Here is a 14,517-nt window from a genome sequence, read left to right as displayed (position 1 = left end):
TTGCTCGACTAAAGGCGGTGCTCCAGCATGGCCGCAGTCAAATGACTGAAACAAGTAAAAGAGTAAAAGAGTAAAGAGTATGTCTTGGGTGAGTCATAACAACAATAATGAGAACACTTGTACAATAAATACAGCAATAAATTTAAATATTAATTAAAGCATGCAACCATAAATCACCTAATATTAATTAGTTTCTGATTTAAAAATATTATTTAATTCAATTACTCTTTTACTCTTTTACTCTTTTACTTGTTTCAGTCATTTGACTGCGGCCATGCTGGAGCACTGCCTTTAGTCGAGCAAATCGACCCCGGGACTTATTCTTTGTAAGCCCAGTACTTATTCTATCATTCTCTTTTGCCGAACCGCTAAGTGACTGGGACATAAACACACCAGCATCGGTTGTCAGGCGATGTTGGGGGACACACAGACACACAAACATATACACACACACACACAATATATATATACATGTTCGTATATACGACAGGCTTCTTTCAGTTTCCGTCTACCAAATCCACTCACAAGGCTTTGGTCGGCCCGAGGCTATAGTAGAAGACACTTGCCCAAGGTGCCATACAGTGGGACTGAACCCGGAACCATGTGGTTGGTAAGCAAGCTACTTACCACACAGCCTCTCCTTATTCATTTTTATTGTGGGACTTGAAGTAGATAAAACAATAACTAATAAGGGTGTAGAATATTGGTATAAAAAAGCTCCTTGAACGTAAAAGTATTGTCAGATTCTGATAACGATGGTCATGGAATATGTGTTGTTGGTGGTGGTCATGTACAGATGGTGGTGCTGGTGCAGTATGGATGGTAGAGGTGGGAGTGTTAATATTGTGGCGTAGTGCTTTTAGTGGTGGTGGTGGTTAAAGAATGCTGATTGTTGTGTCAATAAAATGATGTGGGTGGAAGAAAATGAAGCAGGCTTGAACTCACTGTCCACCGAATATACACTGCAACTCCACAGTGTCTCCCTTCAGAAAGACCATCTTGCTAGGGCTAGCACTGAGGATATGAATCTGGTAGTCTTTAAGCTGCTCTGAAAGTAGACAAAAGATAAGGCAAAAGATATATGTTAATATTTCACTTAGACGTTGCAATACTAATAACCTGTTGTTACAACTCAATATACGAGGAACAATGGGTAAATTATCTCTTTACTCTTTTACTTGTTTCAGGCATTTGACTGCGGCCATGCTGGAGCACTGCCTTTAATCGAGCAAATCGACCCCGGGACTTATTCTTTGTAAGCCCAGTACTTATTCTATCGGTGTCTTTTGCTGAACCGCTAAGTGACGGGGACGTAAACACACCAGCATCGGCTGTCAAGCAATGCTAGGGGGACAAACACAGACACACAAACATATACACACACATACATATATGTATATATATATACATATATACGACAGGCTTCTTTCAGTTTCCGTCTACCAAATCCACTCACAAGGCATTGGTCGGCCCGGGTCTATAGCAGAAGACACTTGCCCAAGCTGGCACGCAGTGGGACTGAACCCGGAACCATGTGGTTCGTTAGCAAGCTACTTACCACACAGCCACTCCTGCGCCTATTTTATATTTTTAATTTCCCACAAGTGCATTGTTTCTTTTTGATTTTATTGACTACACAGTATAGTAGGGTCAGTTGGGCACCGTCTGAGGGAAAAAGTGCACCATGATGCAATACACACTGCCAGAAATCTGGAAATGACATGCTGTACTTCATATCAGAAGCCCCAATAGGAACATTTCAGAGTGTTTGTATGTCAATTTGAGAAGAGTGCAGTGGATTAGGAAAGAGTTGGAGGAGTCTGTTACGCATTCATATCTATGTGTATACATAGGTATACGTGTGTAGAATACACCCCCACTTTTGGAACTATTTTGTTAGTAAACAGTACGAACTGTGTCTAAAGTATATATGTATTACTACGCTGAATGTTGACAGTTCGTGTAACAAGTAAAGTAAATAAACAGTGCGTGGCATCTTGGGCAAGTGTCTTCTACTATAGCCTCGGGCCGACCAAAGCCTTCTGAGTGGATTTGGTAGACGGAAACTGAAAGAAGCCCCTCATATATACGTATATATATATATATATATATATATATATATATATATATATATATATATATATGCGTGTGTGTGTTTGTGTGTCTGTGTTTGTCCCTCTAGCATTGCTTGACAACCGATGCTGGTGTGTTTACATTCCCGTAACTTAGCGGTTCGGCAAAAGAGACCAATAGAATAAGTACTGGGCTTACAAAAGAATAAGTCCTGGGGTCGAGTTGCTCGATTAAAGGCGATGCTCCAGCATGGCCGCAGTCAAATGACTGAAACAAGTAAAAGAGTAAAGAGTAAAGAGTAAAGAGTAATGTATATCGGCCTCTCATTTCGCTTACTAAAGTGTGTATAGCAATTAGATTCTAAGATAATTTTAGGAACTAATTATGTACAATTCTTGATTATTCTATTATTTCAAAAATTAATTAAAACACAGAGGACAGCGTATTTCGTTATAAATGTCCTGAAATGTTTAAAACATTCAATCTTGTTCATAAACTACTTTAATACCATTCAATATATCTTCATTTGGAAATAGTGGAGGCGCAATGGCCCAGTGGTTAGGGCAGCGGACTCGCGGTCATAGGACCGCGGTTTCAATTCCCAGACCGGGCGTTGTGAGTGTTTATTGAGCGAAAACACCTAAAAGCGCCACGAGGCTCCGGCAGGGGATGGTGGTGATCCCTGCTGTACTCTTTCACCACAACTTTCTCTCACTCTTACTTCCTGTTTCTGTACCTGTATTTCAAGGGGCCGGCCTTGTCACTCTCTGTGTCACGCTGAATATCCCCGAGAACTACGTTAAGGGTGCACGTGTCTGTGGAGTGCTCAGCCACTTACACGTTAATTTCATGAGCAGGCTGTTCCGTTGATTCGGATCAACCGGAACCTTCATCGTCGTAACCGACGGAGTGCTTCCTAATTTGGAAATGAAAAAAAAAAACTCACCTGGTAAGGTTCTCAAATAAATGGTATTAAGCATATTGATTCTTCGTAAAAACAAATTGGTTGCTGCGCAAACATAGGGAGTGTCTTTGTAGGAGTCTCCTTCTTGTACATTAGCGAAGACAAGGTTGGCTGGAAAAGAATTAGGAGAATAGGTGTGGAGAGAATTTTCTGTTTATTTCTAGGTGTGAAATTATTGTTATTTTACATTAATATTTTAATATTGGTGTCTTCATTATGGTCGATAAATTAAGTACCAGTTATGTACTGGGGTCGATGTAATCGACTTGATCCATTTGTCTGTCCTTGTTTGTCCCCTCTATGTTTAGCCCCTTGTGGGTAGTAAAGAAATAGGTATTTCGTCTGCCGTTATGTTCTGAGTTCAAATTCCGCCGAGGTCGACTTTGCCTTTCATCCTTTTGGGGTCGATAAATTAAGTACCAGTTTCGCACTGGGGTCGATGTAATCGACTTAATCCGTTTGTCTGTCCTTGTTTGTCCCCTCTATGTTTAGCTCCTTGTGGGTAGTAAAGAAATATATATCAATGTTGGTGCAGGAGTGGCTGCGTGGTGAGTAGCTTGTTTACCAACCACATGGTTCTGGGTTCAGTCCCACTGGGTGGCACCTTGGGCAAGTGTCTTCTACTATAGCCCTGGGCCGACCAAAGCCTTGTGAGTGAATTTGGTAGACGGAAACTGAAAGAAGCCCGTCATATATATGTATATATATATATATGCGTGTGTGTGTTTGTGTGTCTGTGTTTGTCCCCCTAGCATTGCTTGACAACCAATGCTGATGTGTTTATGTCCCCGTTACTTAGCGGTTCAGCAAAAGAGACCGATAGAATAAGTACAGTTCTTGTTCAGGTCCCTGTTATATTTGCTAATGTTTCTGGAATATGGAACTACTGATGGATACTTGAGAAACTAATGTATTTCATTATTTCAAGTGTCTGTTGCAGCTGAGAATATTACTGGCAGCAACTTGGTTGAGAAGAAACCATCTGCAGAGGTCGGCAAGCTGGCAGAAACGTCAGCACGCTGGGTGAAATGCGTAGCCGTATTTCTTCTGCCGGTACGTTTTGGGTTCAAATTCCGCCGAGGTCGACTTTGTCTTTCATACTTTCGGGGTCGATAAATTAAGTACCAGTTTCGCACTGGGGTCGATGTAATCGACTTAATCCGTTTGTCTGTCCTTGTTTGTCCCCTCTATGTTTAGCCCCTTACGGGTAGTAAAGAAATAGGTATTTCGGCTGCCATTACGTTCTGAGTTCAAATTCCGCCGAGGTCGACTTTGCCTTTCATCCTTTCGGGGTCAATAAATTAAGCACCAGTTTCGCACTGGGGTCGATATAATCGACTTAATCCGTTTGTCTGTCCTTGTTTGTCCTCTCTGTGTTTAGCCCCTTATGGGTAGTAAAGAAATAGGTATTTCGGCTGCCGTTACGTTCTGACTTCAAATTCCGCCGAGGTCGACTTTGCCTTTCATCCTTTCAGGGTCGATAAATTAAGTACCAGTTTCGCACTGGGGTCAATGTAATCGACTTAATCCGTTTGTCTGTCCTTGTTTGTCCCCTCTATGTTTAGCCCCTTGTGGGTAGTAAAGAAATATATATATATATCATGGCGGTTTCCCTTACACATCTGCTGTCCTTAGCACTCACAAATCACTGAACTATCTAAGTCATAGTAGTAACTCTACCAAAGCAACAATGCAGCTATGAACAACCTCCTTACCTGTTAGTCAGTGGGGCGTTTCAATTTAAATATTCTATCTTCTTCCATTAATATTTTGATTGAAAGCAGAAGCAGGGAATCAATCATATCAGATAATGTCGTTCCAGATTTGCTATGTCTGAATAAAAGTCCAAATGGTCGCTAACACTAATTACTATACTATACATTAGATAGTGTAGTCCAAGATACACTGTGTCTTGATAAAAGATAGGGCAGTGACAGCTGGAACATCTTCGATCATGCCTCTTTTGCATCAGGGCTGATCTAGGGCTAAGTAACTGCGACAACTATTATACTATCAGCATCATCCTCATCATCGTCATCGTCATCGTCATCGTCATCGTCATCATCGTCATCGTCATCATCATCGTCATCATCATCATCGTCATCGTCATCGTCGTCATCGTCATCGTCATCGTCATCATGATCATCATCATCATCATCATCATCATCATCATCTTCACTGTCATCGTCGCCATCGTAATCGGCGTCATCGTCATTGTCATAATCATCATCATCATCATCATCTTCGTCGTCGTCGTCATCATCATCATCATCTTCATTGTCGTTGTCGCCATCTTCGTCGTCGTCGTCATCATCATCATCATCATCATCCGCTTTCCATGCTAGCATGGGTTGGACGATTTGACTGAGGAATGGTGAACCGGATGGCTGCACCAGGCTCCAATCTTGATCTGGCAAAGTTTCTACAGCTGGATGCCCTTCCTAACGCCAACCACTCCGAGAGTGTAGTGGCTGATTTTACGTGCCACCGGCACGAGGGCCAGTCAGGTGGTACTGGCAACAGCCATGCTCAAATGGTGTTTTTTATGTGCCATCTGCACAACCTCACTTGAATGTTTATTCACGTGCCACCGGCACAAGTGCCAGTATGACGGCAATGACATTAGGCAATGTAGTCCTATGTACACTATGTTTGAATAGATGGGATGGTCACTGCTGGAACATCTTTGACCATGTCTGTCTAAGGATCAGGACTGACCTAGAGCTAAACAATAACATGCTGATATCTATAAATCAAAGATGAAGTGGTGGCAATGGTAAGAAGGTAATACTAACTTTTGTGATCCATTTGGATTCGCTCAGTGAAGTCAAGGACCTTTAATCGCCATCACTGTATTTCAATAGCCATGTGAATTTGGCCTCAGGGTAACTGATTGGCTTGTTACAAGGGAGGACGAGACATGACCCTGGTGATACAGTGATGGTCTCTGGTTCCTGATTGGTGTACGGCTGCAGGAAGGCAAGACGTAGCTCAACGATGCCTGACATGGCCACCCCATAAGAGTTGTTTGCAAAACATTGATACGTGCCGGCATCCTTCTTTTTGGGTTGCTTGAAGACAAGTGTTCCCTCGTTTTCTACTGTGGAGATAAGGTCATCACTGCCAGCCACGTTGAAGTCCCGTTTGTCCTTTTTCCAGATGTACCTGGTTGTAGAAGAGAAGGAAAATGATGAAGACGAAGGGGATGGGGATGGAGGGTGGGTGGATGTACTTACAAATGAAGTGATAATGGGTGTGAGTTGAGAGAAGTGGAAAGGAGGACAGGGGTCTGCATGTATTTCGTTACTGCCCACAAGGGGCTAAACATAGAGGGGACAAACAAGAACAGACAAAGGGATTAAGTCAATTACATCGACCCCAGTGGGAAACTGGTACTTTATTTATCGACCCCGAAAGGGTGAAAGGCAAAGTCGACTTTGGCGGAATTTGAACTCAGAATTTAACGACAGACGAAATACAGCGACGCATTCGCCCGGCGTGCTAACGTTTCTGCCAGCTCGCCGCCTTTAGATAGGGGTGTGCATGTGTGTATGTGTGCATGCGTGTGCATGTGTGTGTGTATGTGTTAATGTGTGGGTGGGTGTGTGCTTGTGTGTGTAAGAAAGAGAGAGACAGACAGACAAGACAGAGAGTGAAAAGAGAGATTAGAAACAGTATTGTGAGATAAAAGGTAGAAGAAGAGTAAGGAGCAAGAATGAGGATGATGAGGATGATGTCGTTTTATGTTTTATTAGTTTCAGCTCAAAGCTGTGGCCATGCTGGGGCACCACCATTTTGCTACACTGTTATTATTGAGAGCCTCTTCTGATATATGACATTTGGTCAATAAGCGAGTTTCATGTTGCTACCCTCATTTGCACCCCCTGCCACAGGGTAGGTTCATCTGGGACTCTCAACAGAAAGAGATCCAGTTTTGATTTGAAAACACCTACATCCACTTTGTGTAGGTCTCTTAGGCTCTTTGGGAGAATATTAAAAAGCTGTGGGGCCCCTGAAACCCAGGCTGTTGCAGTAACTGGTCCTGAAGCACAATAGCTTGGCTGGAATCTTTGGTACTGTGCAGGGGCAACCGGTTCTGGCATTTGTGTAGCTTTAAATGCCAAAATTTGGCACAATCCCTTCCAGGATCTTCCAGATCTATATTACTGCATATCTCTCCCACCTTCACTTCACGGAGTAGAGTCTTAGCTCTATCAGCCTATTCCAGTTGCTGAGCTATTGCAATAAGACAATCTTCTTTGTGAAGCTTTGCTGGATTGCTTCAAGTTCCGCTATTAATTTTACACTGTGGGGTAACCATAGCTACGAGCAGTAGTTCCGGCATATTATTATCCTCATCCCATCTGTAAATTGAGTCAAACTCCTGCTGCAGGTGTGCAACATCGCTGGGGTTTTGTATTTTCTGCAAGACTTTCGTATTGTCTGCATAGCTGGCAAGGATGGCTATCCAGGCAACTGATAGTGAGTGGATTTTGTAGACGGAAACTGAAAGAAGCCTGTCGTATATATATTTGCCCCCCCCCCAAACATCACTTGACAACTGATGCTGGTGTGTTTATGTCCCCATAACTTAGCAGTTCGGCAAAATAGACTGACAAAATAAGTACTAGGTTTACAAAGAATAAGTCCTGGGGTCGATTTCCTCAACTAAAGGCAGTGCTCCAGCATGGCCGCAGTCAAATGACTGAAACAAGTAAAAGAATAAGGAGTATATACCTAAGGTGGTGAGCTGGCAAAAATGTTAGCCCACCGGGCGAAATGCTTAGGAGTATTTCATCTGTCTTTATGTTTTGAGTTCAAATTCTGCTGAGGTTGGCTTTGCCTTTCATCCTTTTGGGGTCGATAAATTAAGAACCAGTTGCATACTGGGGTCGATCTAATCAACTGGCCCCCTCCCATAAAATTTCAGGCCTTGTGCCTAGACTAGAAGAGAATATTTATATACCTGTTTGCCACATAGGTCGCGTTTCCTCTACGACTTTTAATGGTTACAAATCGTCTGGTAAATGGCGTTTGAATGGACATTTTGTTTTCACAATAAAACACATACTGCTAGGTTTGAACCCCCCCCTCGAGACTCAACTACCCTTTAGCTGAAAAATACAGAATACCTCATCATCATCATCCTCGTTTAGCGTCCGCTTTCCATGCTAGCAGGGGTTGGATGATTTGACTGAGGACTGGCGAATCAGATGGCTGCACCAGGCTCCAATCTAATTTGGCAGTTTCTACAGCAGGATGCCTTTCCTAACGCCAATCACTCTGAAAGTGTAGTGGGTGCTTTCAAAGTGCCACCGGCATGAGGGCCAGTCTGGCAGTACTGGCAATGGCCACGCTCAAATGATGATTTTTATGTGCCACCTGCACAGGAGTCAGTACAGTGGCACTGGCACAAACACAGCGGAATTCCGTAGCGTGTTAATGAAGATGTGTCAATTTAATGTGTTAAACTTATCTTTATAAATGTATATCAAATTATATATACAAGATTATATATATATAGATATATACAAGATATAGGCGCAGGAGTGGCTGTGTGGTAAGTAGCTTGTTTACCAACCACATGGCTCCGGGTTCAGTCCCACTGCGTGGCACCTGGGCAAGTGTCTTCTACTAATATCTTCAGGCCGACCAAAACCTTGTGAGTGGATTTGGTAGATGGAAACTGAAAGAAGCCCATCATATATGTGTGTATATATATATATATATATATATATGCGTGTGTGTGTTTGTGTGTCTGTGTTTGTCCCCCTAGCATTGCTTGACAACCGATGCTGGTGTGTGTGTTTATGTCCCCGTTACTTAGCGGTTCGGCAAAAGAGACCGATAGAATAAGTACTGGGCTTACAAAAGAATAAGTCCCAGGGTCGATTTGCTCGATTAAAGGCAGTGCTCCAGCATGGCCGCAGTCAAATGACTGAAACTAGTAAAAGAGTAAAGAGTAAGATTAACACAGATATAAGTGTTAGAACCTGTGCTCTGACCGCAGACCTTGCCCACTGCACTAAAAACCTTCCCCACCCCTGCTGTAGGCTATTTTGTTTGAACTACATAACTTGGGTTTACCAATTTGTTCCCATGTTTTCTTATTTATGATTGTGATACCACTTTCTGTGTATAATTGCACTCTGACACTAGTGTTTACAATTGTCACATGACTACACTAACACCACCACCACCACTACTACTTGTACTACTACTCAAACAACAATACTTACGTAGGTTGTGGTTCTCCACTGGCCTTGCATGGAAGGTCCACAGTCTCTAACTCTGTAAATAGTACCAGGGCACGTGGGTTGATTACCATCACAGGCGGCTGGATACCTGTAATAGAAAGTGGAAAGGAGAGGATCACTATGGTTGTGTAGTTATGTGTTTGAATCCCGAACATGTCATGTCAGGTTCAATCCCACTGCAAGACAACTTGCACTGATGTCTTCTCCTATAGGCCTGAGATGATCAAAGACTTTTGAGTTGATTTATTAGACAGAAACTGAAAACAGATCATTGTGTGTTTGTGTGTGTATGTGGTGGAATGTGTGTGTGTGTGTGTGTGTCTGTGTGAGTGTGTGTATAAATATATATATTCTTTATTCTTTCTTTTATTCTTTTACTTGTTTCAGTCATTTGACTGCGGCCATGCTGGAGCGCCGCCTTTAGTCGAGCAAATCGACCCCGGGACTTATTCTTTTGTAAGCCCAGTACTTATTCTATCGATCTCTTTTTGCCGAACCGCTAAGTGACGGGGACGTAGACACACCAGCATCGGTTGTCAAGCAATGCTAGGGCGACAAACACAGACACACACATACATATATATATACATATATACGACAGGCTTCTTTCAGTTTCCGTCTACCAAATCCACTCACAAGGCATTGGTCGGCCCGGGGCTATAGCAGAAGACACTTGCCCAAGGTGCCACACAGTGGGAACTGAACCGGAACCATGTGGTTGGTTAGCAAGCTACTTACCACACAGCCACATATATATTACCGGATAACGGAGTAAACACATAAATGTGAACAAGTGGAAAAAAAGAGTACTCAAATACCAGGGGTAGAGTAATATGCTTATTTAAAAGCAGCTGGCATATCGGTTCTATTTTACAAAAACTGTCTGACGAACAGGAATGTGAACTCCAAGTAACAGGTTTTGTTGAATTTCTGAAGGTTTAAATAAAGTATATATAGAATATATATATTTATATATATACACACACATACATGCATACATACATACATACAAACAAACATACATACACACACACGTGTGTGTGTGTGTATGTAGATATATATGTATGCGTGTATATATATATATATATATATATATCTATGTGCCCTTTTCAAGCCTAGCCAGGCTCATGGGCCCAGTTTTTGTGGTGTATGTGTTCCCCCCAGCTGGACGTGACGCCAGTCCATCACAGCATTACTCAAGAAACAGGAAGAGAGAGTGAGAGGAAGTTGGGGGCGAAAGAGTACAACAGGGATCACCACCACCCCTGCTGGAGCCTCATGGAGCTTTCAGGTGTTTTCCTCAATAAACACACACAACGCCCGGTCTGGGAATCGAACCGCAATCCTCTGACTGCGAGTCCACTGCCCTAACCACTGGGCCATTGCACCCCCACACACACAAACACTCACACACACACACACACACACATATATATATTATGGGCACAGGTTTGGCTCTGTGGTAAGGAATTTGCTTCCCAACAACCTGGTCCTGGATCAGTCCCACTGAGTGGCACCTTGGGCAAGTTCTTCTACTATGGCCTTGAGGACCAAAGCCTTGTGATTGGATTTAGTAGACAACAACTGAAAAATGCTCATTGCATATATGTATGCCTATGTGCTTGTGTCTTGATAAATTGTTTGTATATTTGTCGCCTGTAACTTAGCTGTTTGGCACAAAAGGGACTTTTGGAATAAGTACCAGGCTTAAGAAATAAGTACTAGGGTCAAGTCATTCAACTAAATTTCTTCAAGGCAGTGCCCCAGCATGGCCACAGTCAAGTGACCAAAACAATAAAAGATACATTGTGGAACTGTTATTTTAATGAGTTGTGTCTATTTATCACCCGACGAGATACATCTGCCCACACTGGATATACTCTGAACCAGTTGTTGAGTGCTCTATCCATGAGGAATTAATATGCTAGATTGTCGAACAATTGTTGTGATTAATAATAAATTGTCATATATTCCATTTTCCATCTTTACATACATACATACAAAAATGCCCTGTGTTGATGTTGAAATTCCAATGAAGGAGCCTTGGATCAAGGTTAGAAACTGGTTCATTCTCTATTGGCAAGAAATCTTGAAGTAAAACTGAAAAATGACATGCCTCATCCATCCATCAGTCATCCATCCATCATATATACATCCATACATACATACATCCATACATACATACCATACCACTCTGTGTGTCTATCTATATATATAAAACTCAAATTGTGGTCTGTGTGTGTATCTGTGTGTGTGTCTGTGTGTTTAACTTCCCGGACACATCTCCTAGCCAACAAATTGTAGAACACCAAAAATGGGTCACTTAAAGTTTAGGCGAATGAAAATTGAACTGCGCTATTTCTGTTCGGAAATTCATCTCGCAAGTGCAAAATTCGATAATGTGTTTGTTTAGGCCTTATCCCATGCATTGAATAGTGAACTTTACTCAGTCAGCTGTTTGACGTGAACTGTGTTCACCATGCGTGCAAGCGTGCATAAATGCATGAAAAATAAAAAATCAAGATATAAAAACGAATCGCCGTAAACATTGTAGAAATTCGGCAAAGAAATGAATTTTCGGGATGTAGCCTGGAGGGTTTTTTTTGTATTAATCGTTTGGACTTGTGAACACATAACAATGTTTCATAACATTTTTAACGCTTTGAATTAAATTGACCATTTTGCATTGAGTCTGCAGTTTGAATCACTTTAACAAATTTTAGCAGGCCGGATTTTTGATCATCATGATACATCGCCAGTGACACCCTGAAACTCTCCCCTGAAATATATATATATATATATATATATATATATACTCTATTACTTGTTTCAGTCATTTTGACTGTAGCTGGGTCATAGTGCTAGTATATATATATATATATATATATATATATATATATATATATATACCGGAGTAAACACATAAAGTGAAACAAGGTGGAAAAAAAGAGTACTCAAATACCAGGGGTAGAGTAATATGCTTTATTTAAAAGCAGCTGGTATATCGGTTCTATTTTAACAAAAACAGTCTGACGAACAGGAATGTGAAACTTCAAGTAACAGGTTTTGTTGAATTTCTGAAGGTTTTAAATGAAATATATATACATACATACATACATACATACATACACACACACGTGTGTGTGTGTATGTAGATATATATGTATGCGTGTATATATATATATATATATATATTTATCTATGTGCCCTTTTCAAGCCTAGCCAGGCTCATGGGCCCAGTTTTTGTGGTGTATGTGTTCCCCCCAGCTGGACGTGACGCCAGTCCATCACAGCGTTACTCAAGAAACAGGAAGAGAGAGTGAGAGGAAGTTGGGGGCGAAAGAGTACAACAGGGGTCACCACCACCCCCTGCTGGAGCCTCATGGAGCTTTCAGGTGTTTTCCTTCAATAAACACACACAACGCCCGGTCTGGGAATCGAAACCGCAATCCTCTGACTGCGAGTCCACTGCCCTAACCACTGGGCCATTGCATCCCCACACACAAACACTCACACACACACACACAACACACATATATATATTATGGGCACAGGTTTGGCTCTGTGGTAAGAAATTTGCTTCCAACAACCTGGTCCTGGATTCAGTCCCACTGAGTGGCACCTTAGGCAAGTCTCTTCTACTATGGCCTTGGGATGACCAAAGCCTTGTGTGATTGGATTTAGTAGACAACAACTGAAAAATGCTCATTGCATATATGTATGCCTATGTGCTTGTGTCTTTGATAACCATTGTTTGTATATTTGTCGCCCTTGTAACTTAGCTGTTGGCAAAAGGGACTTTTGGAATAAGTACCAGGCTTAAAGAAATAAGTACTAGGGTCAAATCATTCAACTAAATTCTTCAAGGCAGTGCCCCAGCATGGCCACAGTCAAGTGACCAAAACAATAAAAGATACATTGTGGAACTGTTATTTTAATGAGTTGTGTCTATTATCACTGACGAGATACATCTGCACCACTGGATACCTCTGAACCAGTTGTTAAGTGCTCATCCATGAGGAATTAATATGCTAGATGTGTCGAAACAATTGTTGTGATAATAATAAATTGTCATATATTCCTTTTCCATCTTTACATACATACATACAAAAATGCCCTGTTGTTGATGTTGAAATTCCAATGAAGGAGCCTTGGATCAAGGTTAGAAACTGGTTCATTCTCTATTGGCAAGAAATCTTGAAGTAAAACTGAAAAATGACATGCCTACATCCATCCATCCAGTCATCCATCCATCCATATATACATCCATACATACATCCATACATACATACATACATCTATATATATAAAACTCAACTTGTGTGTCTGTGTGTGTATCTGTGTGTGTGTCTGTGTGTTTAACTTCCCGGCACATCTCCTAGCCAACAAATCATAGAACCACAAATCATAGAGAACTCTCCCCTGAAATCCCCGTTGAGAATTCTATTATATATATAATAATACTTTGAATGTGACTCCTGAGAAAGAGTAAAAGTAATTATCCGATGAACGGGTATTACTGCTAGTATACATATATATTGAAGGATTAAACTTACCTGAATAGACCGACCCAGCTACAGCAACAAGGATAAAGATGGATAATGGGAAATCTTCATAGTGTGTTTAGCACGGTTAACTGTTCTGCTGTAGATTTATTGGGTTGTCTGAAAAAGAAAGAAGAAAATAAGGGTTACAGGGGTCAGTTAAAACTTATCTCATACCTGACCCAGCAGACTGATGATGGAAGCTGTTCCATCCATGATCGGATTGTTGACTACAGTAGAGCATGATTTAAGGGAAATTAGGCTGTTACTTCTAGCATTTCAACCATAAACATCCTGTCATTTGTGTATATTCTGTTTACTCTTTCACTTGTTTCAGTCATGTGACTGTGGCCATGCTGGAGCACACCTTTAGTCGAACAAATCGAACCCAGGACTTATCCTTTGTAAGCCTAGTACTTATTCTATCAGTCACTTTTTTGAGAACCACTAGTTTACAGGGGATGTAAACACACCACCATCGGTTGTCAAGAAGCAAAGATTTTAAATTAATGGAGACAACACTCGAATATCACCTGATGAAACACAAATGGATCTCATTATGCAAACAAACAGTTGCATAATCAAATGCCTGTATTTTATGGAGAACCATGCGAGGTGGAATCAATTGTAGTGGTTAAAAAATAACTGACCAACTATACTCCTTCTTGTTGACCTCAAT

The 14,517-nt window shown here is 41.5% G+C and overlaps 1 protein-coding gene across 1 annotated transcript; it reads right to left on the bottom strand.

Moving 5' to 3' along the window:
• Nucleotides 1-5,855: 5,855 nt before the first annotated feature.
• Nucleotides 5,856-13,893, bottom strand: LOC115225491 (contactin-2-like). The gene is made up of 3 exons (XM_036514377.1): nucleotides 13,851-13,893; nucleotides 9,277-9,382; nucleotides 5,856-6,202 (listed from the first exon to the last, which is right to left on the bottom strand). Exons 2-3 carry the CDS (start codon nucleotides 9,363-9,365, stop codon nucleotides 5,875-5,877), a joined length of 417 nt encoding a protein of 138 aa, XP_036370270.1. The 5' UTR covers nucleotides 9,366-9,382; nucleotides 13,851-13,893; the 3' UTR covers nucleotides 5,856-5,874.
• Between the last annotated feature and the right edge of the window lie 624 nt (nucleotides 13,894-14,517).

Source organism: Octopus sinensis, linkage group LG27 (assembly GCF_006345805.1).
Source record: "Octopus sinensis linkage group LG27, ASM634580v1, whole genome shotgun sequence".
In the NCBI taxonomy this organism is placed as follows: Eukaryota; Metazoa; Mollusca; class Cephalopoda; order Octopoda; family Octopodidae; genus Octopus; species Octopus sinensis.
This window is presented reverse-complemented; position numbering and strand designations above follow the sequence as displayed.

Excerpts from the sequence above, each read along its gene's own strand:
- LOC115225491 (XM_036514377.1), bottom strand. The coding sequence starts at position 9,365 with ATGGTAATCAACCCACGTGCCCTGGTACTATTTACAGAGTTAGAGACT. Across the intron at positions 6,203-9,276 it reads AGTGGAGAACCACAACCTAC|GTACATCTGGAAAAAGGACA; the intron begins GTAAGTATTGTT and ends TTCTACAACCAG.